General features: G+C 45.8%; 1 protein-coding gene across 2 annotated transcripts in view; it reads left to right on the forward strand.

Moving 5' to 3' along the window:
• PRKCB (protein kinase C beta) overlaps positions 1-12,999 on the forward strand; it is a 185,410-nt gene that overhangs the window by 90,524 nt on the left and 81,887 nt on the right. For both annotated transcript variants that reach the window (XM_083473978.1, XM_083473977.1), the window contains exons 4-5: positions 2,979-3,090; positions 7,224-7,352. In XM_083473978.1, coding sequence (XP_083330104.1) covers positions 2,979-3,090; positions 7,224-7,352 — 241 coding nt within the window. The remainder of the gene's footprint in view (positions 1-2,978; positions 3,091-7,223; positions 7,353-12,999) is intronic.

The following is a 12,999-nucleotide window of genomic DNA, read 5'->3' on the forward strand; positions in this document are numbered from 1 at the left end:
ATTATTATTATTATTATTATTATTATTGGTGCCTTGCTTCCCTCCTCCGTTCTCACTTTTTTCATGAAGTCTTTATGATTGTTGTTGAATTTGTATCCTGTCCTCCTTTCAAGGAGCCTCAGGGATGTCTGCAAGGTTTGCTAATTCCCCCTGCCTGCCCTGCATTTTATCCTCAAAACAACTTTGTATGTTCAGTTTGGTTGAGAGATAGCGGCTATTCCAATATGAGCTTCCTGGCTGGGCAGCCAGCCAAATGGTCCGCTAGATGGGAATTTGAATGGACACACGCACACACACACACACACACACACACACACGGAAGCCCATTGCCTGAGGCATCTGTCACCTGCCTGTTGCCTTCCAGATGTTTTGGACCACAATTCGCAGCAGCATCTGACCACAGCAGCCAGGGCTGATGGGGTGCCATCCTGTAGAAAAATGAGTTAATGGAGCCCAGCTTCACACCAGACATTTAAAGCACTAAAATACCACTATACACAGTTGTGGTTTCCCCCAAAGGACTCTGGGAGCTGTAGTTTGTAAAGGGTGCTTGTTAGGAGACCCCTAGTTCCCTCCCAGAGCTTCAGTTCACAGAGTGGTTTAATAATCCATCCCTCTTTGCAAGGAACTCTGGAAATTGTAGTTATGAGAACTCTGTTGCGGTCTGACACATTTGGAGAGCAATGGGGGGTGGGCGGTGCTAGCAGTGATTCCTGCATTGTCGGGGGTTGGACTAATAATAATAATAACAATAATAATAATAATTTATTTATACCCCTCCCATTTGGCTGGGTTTCCCCAGCCACTCTGGGCAGCTTCCAACCGAATATTAAAAACAATACAGTGTCAGACATTAAAAACTTCCCTAAACAGGGCTGTCTTCAGTTGTCTTTTAAGAGTAAAATAGTTGTTTATTGCCTTCACATCTGCTGGGAGGGCTTTCCACAGGGCAGGCGCCACTACCGAGAAGGCCCTCTGCCTGGTTCCCTGTAACCTCACTTCTCACAGCGAGGGAGCCACCAGAAGGCCCTCGGCACTGGACATCAGGGTCCGGGCTGAATGATGGGGGTGGAGATGCTCCTTCAGGTATACAGGATTGAGGCCGTTTAGATCAGCCTTGGCATTCTTCCCAACACTATAGTTCTATGATTCTATGAAAAGGCATTTTAGAAGATCTCCTCCAGGTCTGGATTTGGGTTTTATTGCCTGGAGCTCTTGCCTGGTGTTGTGCAACTGTGGGATGCCATATTGCCTCTTAGCCTCAGTTTCCCATTTGTAAAAAAACAAAAAGGGGCGGAGGATATATTGCAGATGTCTGTGCATTGATTTGGCACCGTTCATTCATTGGGGCTGTCTTTGATGTGCTGACAAAGTTGCTGATGGGCTGCGATGTTCCTCCTTGTTTGTTGGGAAGTAAATATTGGGCATGGTTCTGAATTCAGATCCCCCGCTAAAGCATCTCTTGGTGGCCTTGATCATTTTGCTCTGTAATCAATTTAACCTACCTCGCAGGGTGATTGTGAGGGAGTGGAGGGATAATAAAATAACCCCAAGCTCCTGAAAAAAATTGTGGCATCTGCAAAAATGTGCCTCACATTATGGAAGATAGACTAGGCTTTATTTATTTCATAAAATGTATATACCACTTGACTGCAGGAAACCTCAAAGCAGTTTACAAAAGAATAGCACAGTAAGATGATTAGTAAAACCAACAATAGACTGAAAAAGTATCAGTCATCTAAATATCTAGGCAGTCTTGTCTAAACAAAAATGTGGGCAGCGAAGGCACCTGCCTGGTGTCAACAGGCAGGGAGTTCCAAAGTGTAGGTGCAAAACAGATTTTATGTGGCACTTTCAGCAGTGCCGGTTCCACAGATGGAAACGGTCGAGGGGCATATTGTCAGGCTTCGGGGAATCAGATCCTTCCCACGGTGGCAGCCAAGAAGCAGAGAAACAATAAATGTTCTCACCAAGTACTGTATTTTTTCGTGTATAAGACTATATTTTTTCCTAAATTTTTGAAGTTTGAAATAAGGGGTTGTCTTATACACGGATAGTGCAAAGTGCATTTTCTTAATTTTGAGTCCCAAAAATAGGGGGCGTCTTATACACAGGGGCGTCTTATACACAGAAAAATATGGTAATTTGTTTAATAGTCACACAGAGAGACGAAGGAGTGCAGTATCCCCTAGATCAGGCACGTCCAACTCCCAAGAGACTGCAATCTACTCCCACTATAAAAATTCTGGAAGTGATCTACCAATGAAGGGGGGGCAGGGGGTGAAGCCAAAGTTGTTGAGCTTTTAGAGAGGGGGGATAATACCGTTAATCCAAATACCCCCCCCCAAATCTCTCCTATTCTACACTACCCCTGCATCAGATAATCTGAGCTTTCTGCCTCTGAGCTTTATGTTCTACTACTTTCAATGTTCGCCTGGTCCTGGGAGAGGTGGGGGGTCCAGGAATGCCTTCCAGGACACTGAGTCTGTCAGCTGTCTCTCCCTGGTGCTTCTTCTTCTTCCCGCTGTTCCTCTTCCAATATTTCCCAGCTTCTCCCCTCTGCAGCCTCTGAACCATGACCTTCTGCAAACCACTGTTCTAAATCTATACTGTCCTCCTGTTCTCAGGAAGGTTCAGGGAAAGGGGTGGGGCGGCCCCCACCATTCCTCCTCAGTCCAGCCCCTGACACACATATATTTTATTTTATTTTTTATTAAATATTTTCTTGTTTTTCAGAAGTAAGTGTAATGTCTCTCATATTTTTTCCATGTAACATTTTTACAAATCCGTTTCATTTGTTGAGACATTAGGGGGAGAAGAAGAAAAAAGAAGGGGTGGAGGGAGGGAAGATGGGTGGGGGTGGGGTCCTGACACACATATATATAATGCTCTTGATGCACATCAGTGACTTGCATTTATAGGCAAAGCTCAGCACTTAACCAATTGTTCCTTTCTACTGTCTTGTCTCTTTTCTCCAGGACCCACGGAGCAAACACAAGTTCAAAATCCACACGTACTCCAGCCCCACCTTCTGTGACCACTGTGGATCCTTGTTGTATGGACTCATCCACCAGGGGATGAAATGTGACAGTAAGTCCAGTTGCACTGAGAGATATATGACCCAATCGCAGCATCTGGAGTCTGATTCACAATTTTCTTTGTGGATGCAGCAAAGTCCTTATGATCCCACTTTATCACTCCGGAGTATTGTGGATTAACTGTGTTGCTTGGGTGGGGTGAGTGGGGATTTAATGCACCCGGTGCTAGACTTGGCTGGTTTTATCATCCTAGTGAAGCAAACCACTGGCTGTTGTTGCGTTGCTTTTTTCAAAAAAAGAAACTTGAAGCGATTTACAAAAAAATGAACATTTAAAAATGAGTATAAAGACAGGATAAAACTGCCTAAAATACACAAATAAATATATATATACCAACCCAACCCTCCAGACCACACCACTAAAATTCAGTTGGGGAAGGGTCGTAGCCTAGTGGTTAGAGCATCTGCTTTGCATGCAGAAGGTCCCAGGTTCAATCCCCAGCATCTCCAGGTAGGGCTGGAAGGGAACCCAGTCTGAAATGCTGGAGAGCTGCTGCCAGTCAGTGTAGACCAGGGGTATTCAACCTTTGTATACCTACCGCCCACTAATGCGGTTCTTGATGGTAAAATTTCCTTACCTCCCACCAGTGCTCTATGGAAGAAGGATTCAGCTTGTGCCATAGAACCCCCTACCGCCCACCTAGAATCCTGAAACCCACTAGTGGGTGGTAGGGATCAGGTTGACAACCCCTGGTGTAGACAGTGCTGAACTTGAAGGCCCAATGGTCTGGTTTGGTATAAGGCAGTTTCATATGTTCCTAAAATTAAGATCCAAAGGCCAGGGTGAAAAGACTGGTTTTGCCTGGCACCTAAAAACAGCCAGTGATGCTGCCAGGCATGCCTCCATGGCAGGATGGAGAGCATCCCATAAATGAGGGGCCACTACTGAAAAGGCTTTTTCTCATGTTGCCACCCTCAGCACACAAAGGGCCTCCGATGAAGAACACAGGGTCCATGTTGGGAGAGGCACTCTTGAGCCATTGGGGAGCCCCATAAGGTTCAGTCCCCAATGATATCTCCAGTCCAGAAAGGGAAAGAGCCCTGTCTGAAACCTTGGAGAGTCACTGCTAGCCAGTGTGAACAATATTGAGCTAGATGGACTAAAGTCTGGCTCTGCATATGGCAGATTTTGGTATCGTATTCAAATCAGCCCATAATTCTGAACCATGAGGACTGGAATCGTGCTTTATTTTTAAGAGAGAAGCTATAGCTCAGTGGGAGAACATCTGCTGTGCATGCAGAAGGTCCCAGGTTTAATCCCCAATGGTATCTCTAGGTAGGGCTGCGAGAGCTCCCACCTGAAACCCTGGAGCGACTGCTGCCATTCAGTGTAGACAATACTGAGCTAGATTGCTATGCCTTTTACGGAGTCAGGACCATTGGCCCATCTAGTTTAGCATGCCAACGAGGCACCTTCTAGATGTTATGGACTACAACCCCCATCAGACCCCTCCAGCATGCCCTGCAGACAGGGATAGTGGGAGTTGTCTTCAGCACGCACTACTTTGGCTACTGGCTCTGTACATCTCCCAGCAGTGACCCTCCAGAATTTTAAACCATTTTGAACCTGGGACCTTCTGAATGCAAAGCAGATGCTCTAACCCAGGGGTCAGCAAACTTTTTCAGCAGGGGGCCGGTCCACTGTCCCTCAGACCTTGTGGGGGCCGGACTATATTTTGAAAAAATATATACCGTAAATAAATTTCTATGTCCCACAAATAACCCAGAGATGCATTTTAAATAAAAGGACACGTTCTACTCATGTAAAAACACCAGGCAGGCCCCACAAATAACCCAGAGATGCATTTTAAATAAAAGCACACATTCTACTCATGTAAAAATACGCTGATTCCCAGACCGTCCGCAGGCCAGATTTAGAAGGTGATTGGGCCAGATCTGGCCCCCGGGTCTTAGTTTGCCTACCCATGCTCTAACCGCTAGGCTATGGCCTTCCTGCTACCTCTCGCTTCCCCCAGACAGTGACAGAAGCAGGAGCCGGTCTGCTTACTTTCTCCCCAGGACGCAGCTGCTACCCTCCTCCACTGCTGGATCAATAAATCTCGTATGACCTTTTCTTTTCAATGCTACCACACCCTTTGATTAAGGCCATAAGTCTCCTTGTTTGTGCAGAGCTGGTGTGGTCAAATCCACCAGCGGAGGCTTTGCTGTGTTTACAAGAAAAGGAAATCTGAGTGAAGCCTCAGTTGCAAAAAGTGGAACAGGCAGCTGTGAAGATGTTGCAACCTCATGGTTGCTGGTGTTTGTTTGTATAGCACCATCCAAGGACACAGGAGAAAACACAAGTGAAGGAGACATGTCCTTGTCTTGAGCCCCTTGCAATTCAGAATTCAAGAGTGGAGGAGACAACTGAAGGAGGGAGGGAGGGAGGAATACGGAAGGAAGGAAGGAAGGAAGGAAGGAAGGAAGGAAGGAAGGAAGGAAGGAAGGAAAGAAGGAAGGAAGGAAAGAAGGAAGGAAGGAAGGAAGGAAGGAAGGAAGGAAGGAAGGAAGGAAGGAAGGAAGAAAGAAAGAAAGAAAGAAAGAAAGAAAGAAAGAAAGAAAGAAAGGAGAATTAAAAAGGGATGCAGCAATTCAGGCAGAGGTGGTGGCAAGCTCACATCAGTGATGGTGCCCATCTGAATTTAAGGATAATTGAACATCTGAGGAACAAGGAGATCCAGGATTCATAGAATCATAGAACTGTAGAATTGCAAAGGACCTTCAGGGGTCATGTAGTCCAACCCCCTGCCTCAGTTACAGGGAGGGAATAGGGAAGGAAGGGTTCCAGCGCTGCGTCTCTTACAATACAATTGGGGTGCAAGAAATGTGGCATACAGGAGATCCAGTTCCCAGGGCAGCTACAGAGCCAGTGTGGTGTCGTGGTTAGAGTGCCAGACTAGGACCTGGAAGACCAGGGTTCAAATCCCTACTCAGCCCATGAAGCTCACTCGGTGTGACCTTGGGCCAGTCGCTGCCTCACTAACCTACCTTGCAAGGTTGTTGTGGGGATTAAATGAGATGGGGAGAACCATGAACACCATGGGGTGGGGGTGGGGAGGTGGAGTATAAATGCAAGCAATAAAAAAATAAGAATAAGCAGAAAGAACAGCAGAATCTATTGCCCTGGTTTGCCCTTCCGCAATTCACCTGAGTTGCCCTTTGAGCTTTCACTCTGCAACAAGGAACGCTCGAAAAAAGTGACTTTTTCGTACAAAGTAAGAGCTGGACTTTTCAGGGGGGGGGTGGAAGGCTCTCATGGGGGTGGAAGAAATGCTGTTCCCTCTCAGGATGGAATTGCTGTTGGGGGGGGGGATCACATGGATTGGGCATAGGAAGACCTCTAATGGTCACTGTGTGAATTACAACCATCCTCTTAAATGGTTTATTTATTGAATTTTTATCCCACCTTTTTTAACTATCCGTGGCTTTTTTAGAGTGGGTGAGATGCTTTAATGCATTCTACCTCCTGGTTTTAATGTTTGCATGTTTCTGTTTTGGGTAAGTTATTTTGTAAAGTCGCTTAGAGTTGCCATGGCAAAAAATGGCAGCTAATGAATCTACTTAATGATAATCATACTGTAGAGTAGCTCTCTGGGGCCACTGCAATGGAGATGGTGGAAGGAGAGATCTTAGAGGAGTTGATGGATGTAAATGAGGTGGGACAGGAACTCATCAGGTCTCAAGCCCACAATCCTCTAGGTGTCCAATGGCATGTAGGGGTTTTTAGATGGTCAGACTAGGGCCAGGGGGAGACTAGGATTCAAATCCCCACTTGGCCATGAGGCTCACTGGGTGACCCTGGGCCAGTCTCTGCCTGTCAACCTACCTCACAGGTTTCTTGTGGGGACTAAATGAAGAGGGGGAGAGCCATGTGTGCCACCTTTAGCTCCTTGGAGGAAAAAAGTGGGATATTAATACAACCAAGGAACAAAGAAATAAATATAATTTTTCAGGCAGAAGGCGGGGAGGAATCTAGTGTGTGTTCAGAAATGAACAGCAGCAGAAACCTATGTGGCGTCCCATTAAAGGAGGTGGAATGCATGATATCCTGATGGCAGGCGAAGCACAATGTCTTGATCCCCATTCTGGGACCTGAACTCTCTCCTTCCAATTCTCTCTCCACTAGCCTGCATGATGAACGTCCACAAACGCTGCGTGATGAACGTACCAAGTCTCTGTGGCACGGACCACACTGAGCGCCGGGGCAGGATACACATCACAGCGGAAATTGAAAACGAGGTCCTCACCGTCGTAGGTGAGTCTAGGAGTAGGTGGTTTGTTTTGTGTTTCCTTGAGGGAAAGTTCAGGGGCAAAAACATCTTGCCTCCCTCTTTGCCTTCCAAAGAGCTTTCAAAAACTATCATGGAACTGTTTGTGTGTACACCCTTGTGCAAATTAATTTAAACCAACAATGTAGTTTATTGTACAAAATTCACATATAGATGTACAAAACTCACATATATGTACATTAGTTACGGATATGACCTCCGCTATTTTTAAGCAGTATTTGAACACGGTTTGGCATGGAGTCTACTAGTTTCGAACAGTCACTGTTGATTGTCGGATTCCTGTAACACACTTGAATCAGTGCCTGAATGAGCTTCTCCATAGTCGCACAGTCTACAGCATGGAGGCGACTTTTGCATATAGCCTACAAATTCTCAGTGGGATTTACATCCGGGGAATTCCCTGGCCAATCAAGTACCTGCATTTGCTACTCTGTCACGAATTTCTTCTCCATTTTCGATGTGTGACAGGGAGCTAGGTACAGCTGCAATATCACAGTACCGCCAGGATACCTCTTTTCCAGATCTGGAATAACGCTCTTTCATAGAACCTCAATATATTGTGGCAAGCGCATCATTCCTTCTATTGGCTGCAGGCTTCCAACACCATAATGACAAGAAGCCCCAGGTTGGGGGTTGGTGTGCGTTTTTTAAATTTCATTTTATAATGTATCTAAAACAGGTAGAACAATTTTAGCAGCAGCTGAAAATTGAAATGATAAAATTAAAATTAAATTATAAAATAGGCATGTAGGATGAGTACAATTGTACATGCGTTAAAATAACAGAAGTCCAAGTAAAAAAATATCAGCTCTATCAGATTATCAAGTCTGGTTTTAGATTTGCCTTAGATTTGACAAGGGTTTTTCTTGAAAATGATGGTTCCGCTGTATATGTAATAAAGGAATTCTACGGGTGGTGCTGCGGGTTAAACCACAGAGCCTAGGGCTTGCCAATCAGAAGGTTGGCGGTTCAAATCCCTGTGACGGGGTGAGCTCCCACTGCTCGGTCCCTGCTCCTGCCAACCTAGCAGTTTGAAAGCACCTCAAAGTGCAAGTAGATAAATAGGTACCGCTCCGGCGGGAAGGTAAACGGCATTTCTGTGCGCTGCTCTGGTTCGCCAGAAGCGGCTTAGTCATGCTGGCCACTTGACCCAGAAGCTGTACGCCAGCTCCCTTGGCCAATAAAGCGAGATGAGCGCCGCAACCCCAGAGTTGGCTATGACTGGACCTAATGGTCAGGGGTCCCTTTACCTTTACCTTACATCATATAAAGTGTTTGGAGGTTAGTGTTGTATGCCACCCCAGATCTCTGACTGGTGCAAGATGCTGGGAGTTTCAAGTGCTTACCCTGGGTTCCACCAGAGTATTCTTATTAATACTCAGGTGGCGCTGTGGTCTAAACCACTGAGCCTCTTGAGCTTGCTGGTTGCAATGTTGGCACTTCGAATCCACGTGATGGGGTGAGCTCCCGTTGCTCTGTCCCAGCTCCTGCAACCTAGCAGTTTGAAAGCACACCAGCATGAGTAGATGAATAGGTACTGCTGTGGCTGCAGGTAAACTGTGTCTCCATGTGTTCTGGCACTCATCACAGTGTCCCGTTTCACCAGAAGTGGTTTAGTCATGCTGGCCACATGACCCAGAAAGCTGTCTGTGGACACGATGGCTCTCTTGGCCTGAAAGTGGAGATGAGCGTTGCACCCCATAGTCAAATTCGACTGGAATTAACCATCCAAGAGTCCTTTACCTTTTATTAATAATAACCATTGAATTTATAGCATGCCCTTCCTCCCCAAGAGGTCAGGGCAGCAAACAAATGTACTATTTAAAAGCAGAATTAGAAACATTATTCCACCCATTGACCTCGAGGTTGCCAGGAACAGTCTTCTTCAGCCACCACCAAATGTGTGGGTAAGCAGGAATGTTTTTGAATTCCTTTTGAAAGCTAATCATGATGGAGACAGGCACACCTCCCTAGGGGAAGGCATTCCACAACTGGGGAGCCACCACTGAAAAGGCCCTGTCATGGGTCAGCACCAGCCAGAGAATCCCCTATGGAAGCACCACCACCAAGGGCTCAGCTGCTGATCACAGGGTTCGAGATGGTTGGTACAGGGGTAGATGCTCTTTTAGGGGTTTGGGCTGCAAGCCATTTAGGGCTTTATATGGTAGCACTAACACCTTAGAAGTGTGTGTTCCATGTATATGAACATAAAAAGAGCCTGCTGGATCAGGCCAGTGACCCATCCTGCCCAGCATCCTGTTCTCACAATGGCCAACCAGATGGCTGTGGGAAACCCGCAAGTAGGATTCTATCTCAAGAGTATTCTCCCCTCCTGCAGCTTCCAGCTTCTCTTTCTGAGCAGGGGATACATTTAACCACTTCATGCCTCTTCAAGCAGGAGAATAAGGGTGTTTTATTGCTCCAAGTCTTCCCCATCTCCCAGCAGCTGCTACTTCCTCCCAGCTGCATGAGCTACTCTCTGTGATCTCTGGGGTTTTGGTGTCTTGAAATGACCTTAGCATGTTTCAGATGTTTTGTTTTAGACAAATACTGTGGACTACCTCTCCTCATTCACCCAAACCAAACACTGTTCTTCAGAGCTTTGGGTCTGTGGTATGAAGTGCACAGAGGAAAAGTATTTTAGGACTACTGCACAGAGGAATTCAGTGTGAGGTGCTGTTGCTCCTTGAAGTGAGGAGCTAATTCCCACCCTCCTGTTTCTCACCATTTCACACCTGTTCTCAGTGGGAATTAGTGAGAGAGCACCCTGAGGAATCTGAATCACATTTCCCTCAAATATAAATCTGTATGTGGTTTACATTTTCAAAAAGAACCTAAACGCTGATATACGGTGGTACCTCGGGTTAAGTACTTAATTTGTTCCGGAGGTCCATTCTTAACCTGAAACTGTTCTTAACCTGAAGCACCACTTTAGCTAATGGGGCCTCCTGCTGCCACTGCGCCACCGGAGCACGATTTCTGTTCTCATCTTGAAGCAAAGTTCTTAACCCGAGGTACTATTTCTGGGTTAGCGGAGTCTGTAACCTGAAGCGTATGTAACCCGAGGTACCACTGTACAATAATGATGCTTAGTACCTAAAAAAGTACTATCACTACAAACATAACCAGTGGTGTCAAGGTTCAGGGGGTCAAATAACCATTAAGATTTCTGCAGTGTGGCCCCTGTTTCCTAGAGCTGCCCAGTCAGCATGAAAAGGGAGCTTTTTAGCCAATGAGAAGTCTTCTCACCCTTTGTGCCCGTTGGAGCCAATCGGAGTGAAAGGAAGTGAGTCATCCACTGAGGATGGGCTCCTAGGGTCACTCTGGAGAAGGTGTGCAGGAAGAACACCAAGGAGGAGTTGTTGTGTATGCTCCAAAGCTAAGCATCTAGGAGCACCGAAAAGATTAGGAGATTCAGCTTCAAGAGAATGGGGTGCAAGTTCTGTTTGCTACGAAGGAAAACACAACTTGAAGTGTCTCTGAAAATTGATATTGGAGCATTCCAAATAATTTGCCTGTGGATGTGCACAGAAAATGTGGAGAGTTGCATCGATCTTTGCAGGGCATCCCTAATTATTATTATTGTATAATTATAACATTATTGCGTCATCTCAGAGTATTGCATCATCTTAGAAAGGGCATGGCTGTGACTGCGCTTCTGAACATAACACTAGTAATCAAGGACTGACAACTCATTTGACATGCATCAAAATTTAAATGAGCATGAAACTCACCAGTGGGTCAAGAAAAAATAACCCAATCATTTCATGTCCCAAAGTAGCTCCAGAGTTGAAATTAGTACCTAGCAATTCTCCCCTGTCAGAAGGGGGAGTTTGGATTTGATATCCCGCCTTTCACTCCCTTTAAGGAGTCTCAAAGCGGCTAACATTCTCCTTTCCCTTCCTCCCCCACAACAAACACTCTGTGAGGTGAGTGGGGCTGAGAGACTTCAGAGAAGTGTGACTGGCCCAAGGTCACCCAGCAGCTGCATGTGGAGGAGCGGAGATGCGAACCCGGTTCACCAGATTACGAGTCTTCCGCTCTTAACCACTACACCACACTGGCTCACAAAAGATAACAAGAAGCCCTCTTATGCTTCAACCTCAACAGTCAGCAAGTCCTCTCAAGAGTTGTTCTTCTTCTGGATGAAGGCTCCCTTATGACGTCTCTCAGAGCTGGAGTGGGGGGCAAGGCAGGTAAAAGCAGGCCACTCCCTGACGAACTGCATCATGATGGCAACACTGAATATTCTACACTTTAATTTCTTTGGAGGGTGAGAACTATTTGTTTTAGCAAAGTAGAAACTTAACATTTCAGTTGTCCAAACATTCACTTGCCCACTGCCAATCATGTTTTGTTCCATTACTTCTCCCTGGTCCTGAGTGCTGCTTTGGCACCGTTTTTTAATTTTACTTATTTTACTTCTACTTCTTCCTCCTTCTTAGGGGAGGCATGGAGAAGAATTTCATTTGGTCCCTATTTTTAGGCACACAATTTGCACGTCCCAGACACAGATTGCAGCATAATAATCCTTCAGATTTTGCAATATAGGTTTTTGTGATACCAAAATGCTTTGAAATGTGTGTTTTAGGTTAATAGATGTTTATAAAGGCATACACTGAGATACACATGGTAAAATGCATACTTAGGTACCTATACAATACACTCATGAATAAATGCCTATGACTCTGAGGTGGGTGGGTCCATCCCTCAATAACACCCACGAAAGGTCCATGCTGTGATGGAGTGCTGGCACAGTCATAATTTGCTGTGCAATGAGCTCCCAGAGGGCGGGCGAGTGCATTGTGAGTCAGGAAACAAATATTTTTACAAGGAATGCTTAACAGTCATTGAAAGGGGGAGTTTTGGCTCATCTCGGGGGGGCAAACATGATAAACAAAAGCTGCAAAGCATGTTTCTGAGGTAGTAGTGTTGTACCCAAGCCAAGGGAGGAGTCATGAATTGCTGAGTCAAGGCAAAGCAGGCTGGCTGGCTCATCTTGAATCATCTCCAAGAAATGGCAGTTGTAAGTCTGGCAATTGCTGAATTATACAGCAATTGCTGCTGTTCCTTTTTTCAGTGCATCTGAAATTCCAGCATGTAATTTCATAGATCTGTAGAGTTAGAAGGGATCTCAAGGGTGACATCTAGTCCAACCCCCTGCAATGCAGGAATTGCAGCTGAAGACTCCCGGAGAGGTGGCCATCCAACCATGGCTTAAAAACCTCAAATGAAGGTGATCCACTACCTTCCAAGGTAGTCAATCAGCTCTTACCTTCAGGAAGTTCCTCAGTTTACCACAAATACATCCACCCACACACCTCACTTTTTAATGAAATAAAAAAGGAGGTGCCACAAGTTAGAGCATCTGCCTTCATGCATCATCATCATCATCATCATCATACATATAAAAACATTGTAGTTGTTGTTTAGTCATTTAGTCGTGTCCGACTCTTTGTGACCCCATGGACCAGAGCACGCCAGGCACTTCTGTCTTCCACTGCCTCCCGCAGTTTGGTCAAACTCATGCTGGTAGCTTCGAGAACACTATCCAACCATCTCGTCCTCTATCGTCCCCTTCTCCTTGTACCCTCCATCTTTCCCAACATCGGG

The sequence above is a fragment of the Podarcis liolepis genome (genome assembly GCF_965112155.1).
Source record: "Podarcis liolepis genome assembly, chromosome: 14".
Taxonomy (NCBI): Eukaryota; Metazoa; Chordata; class Lepidosauria; order Squamata; family Lacertidae; genus Podarcis; species Podarcis liolepis.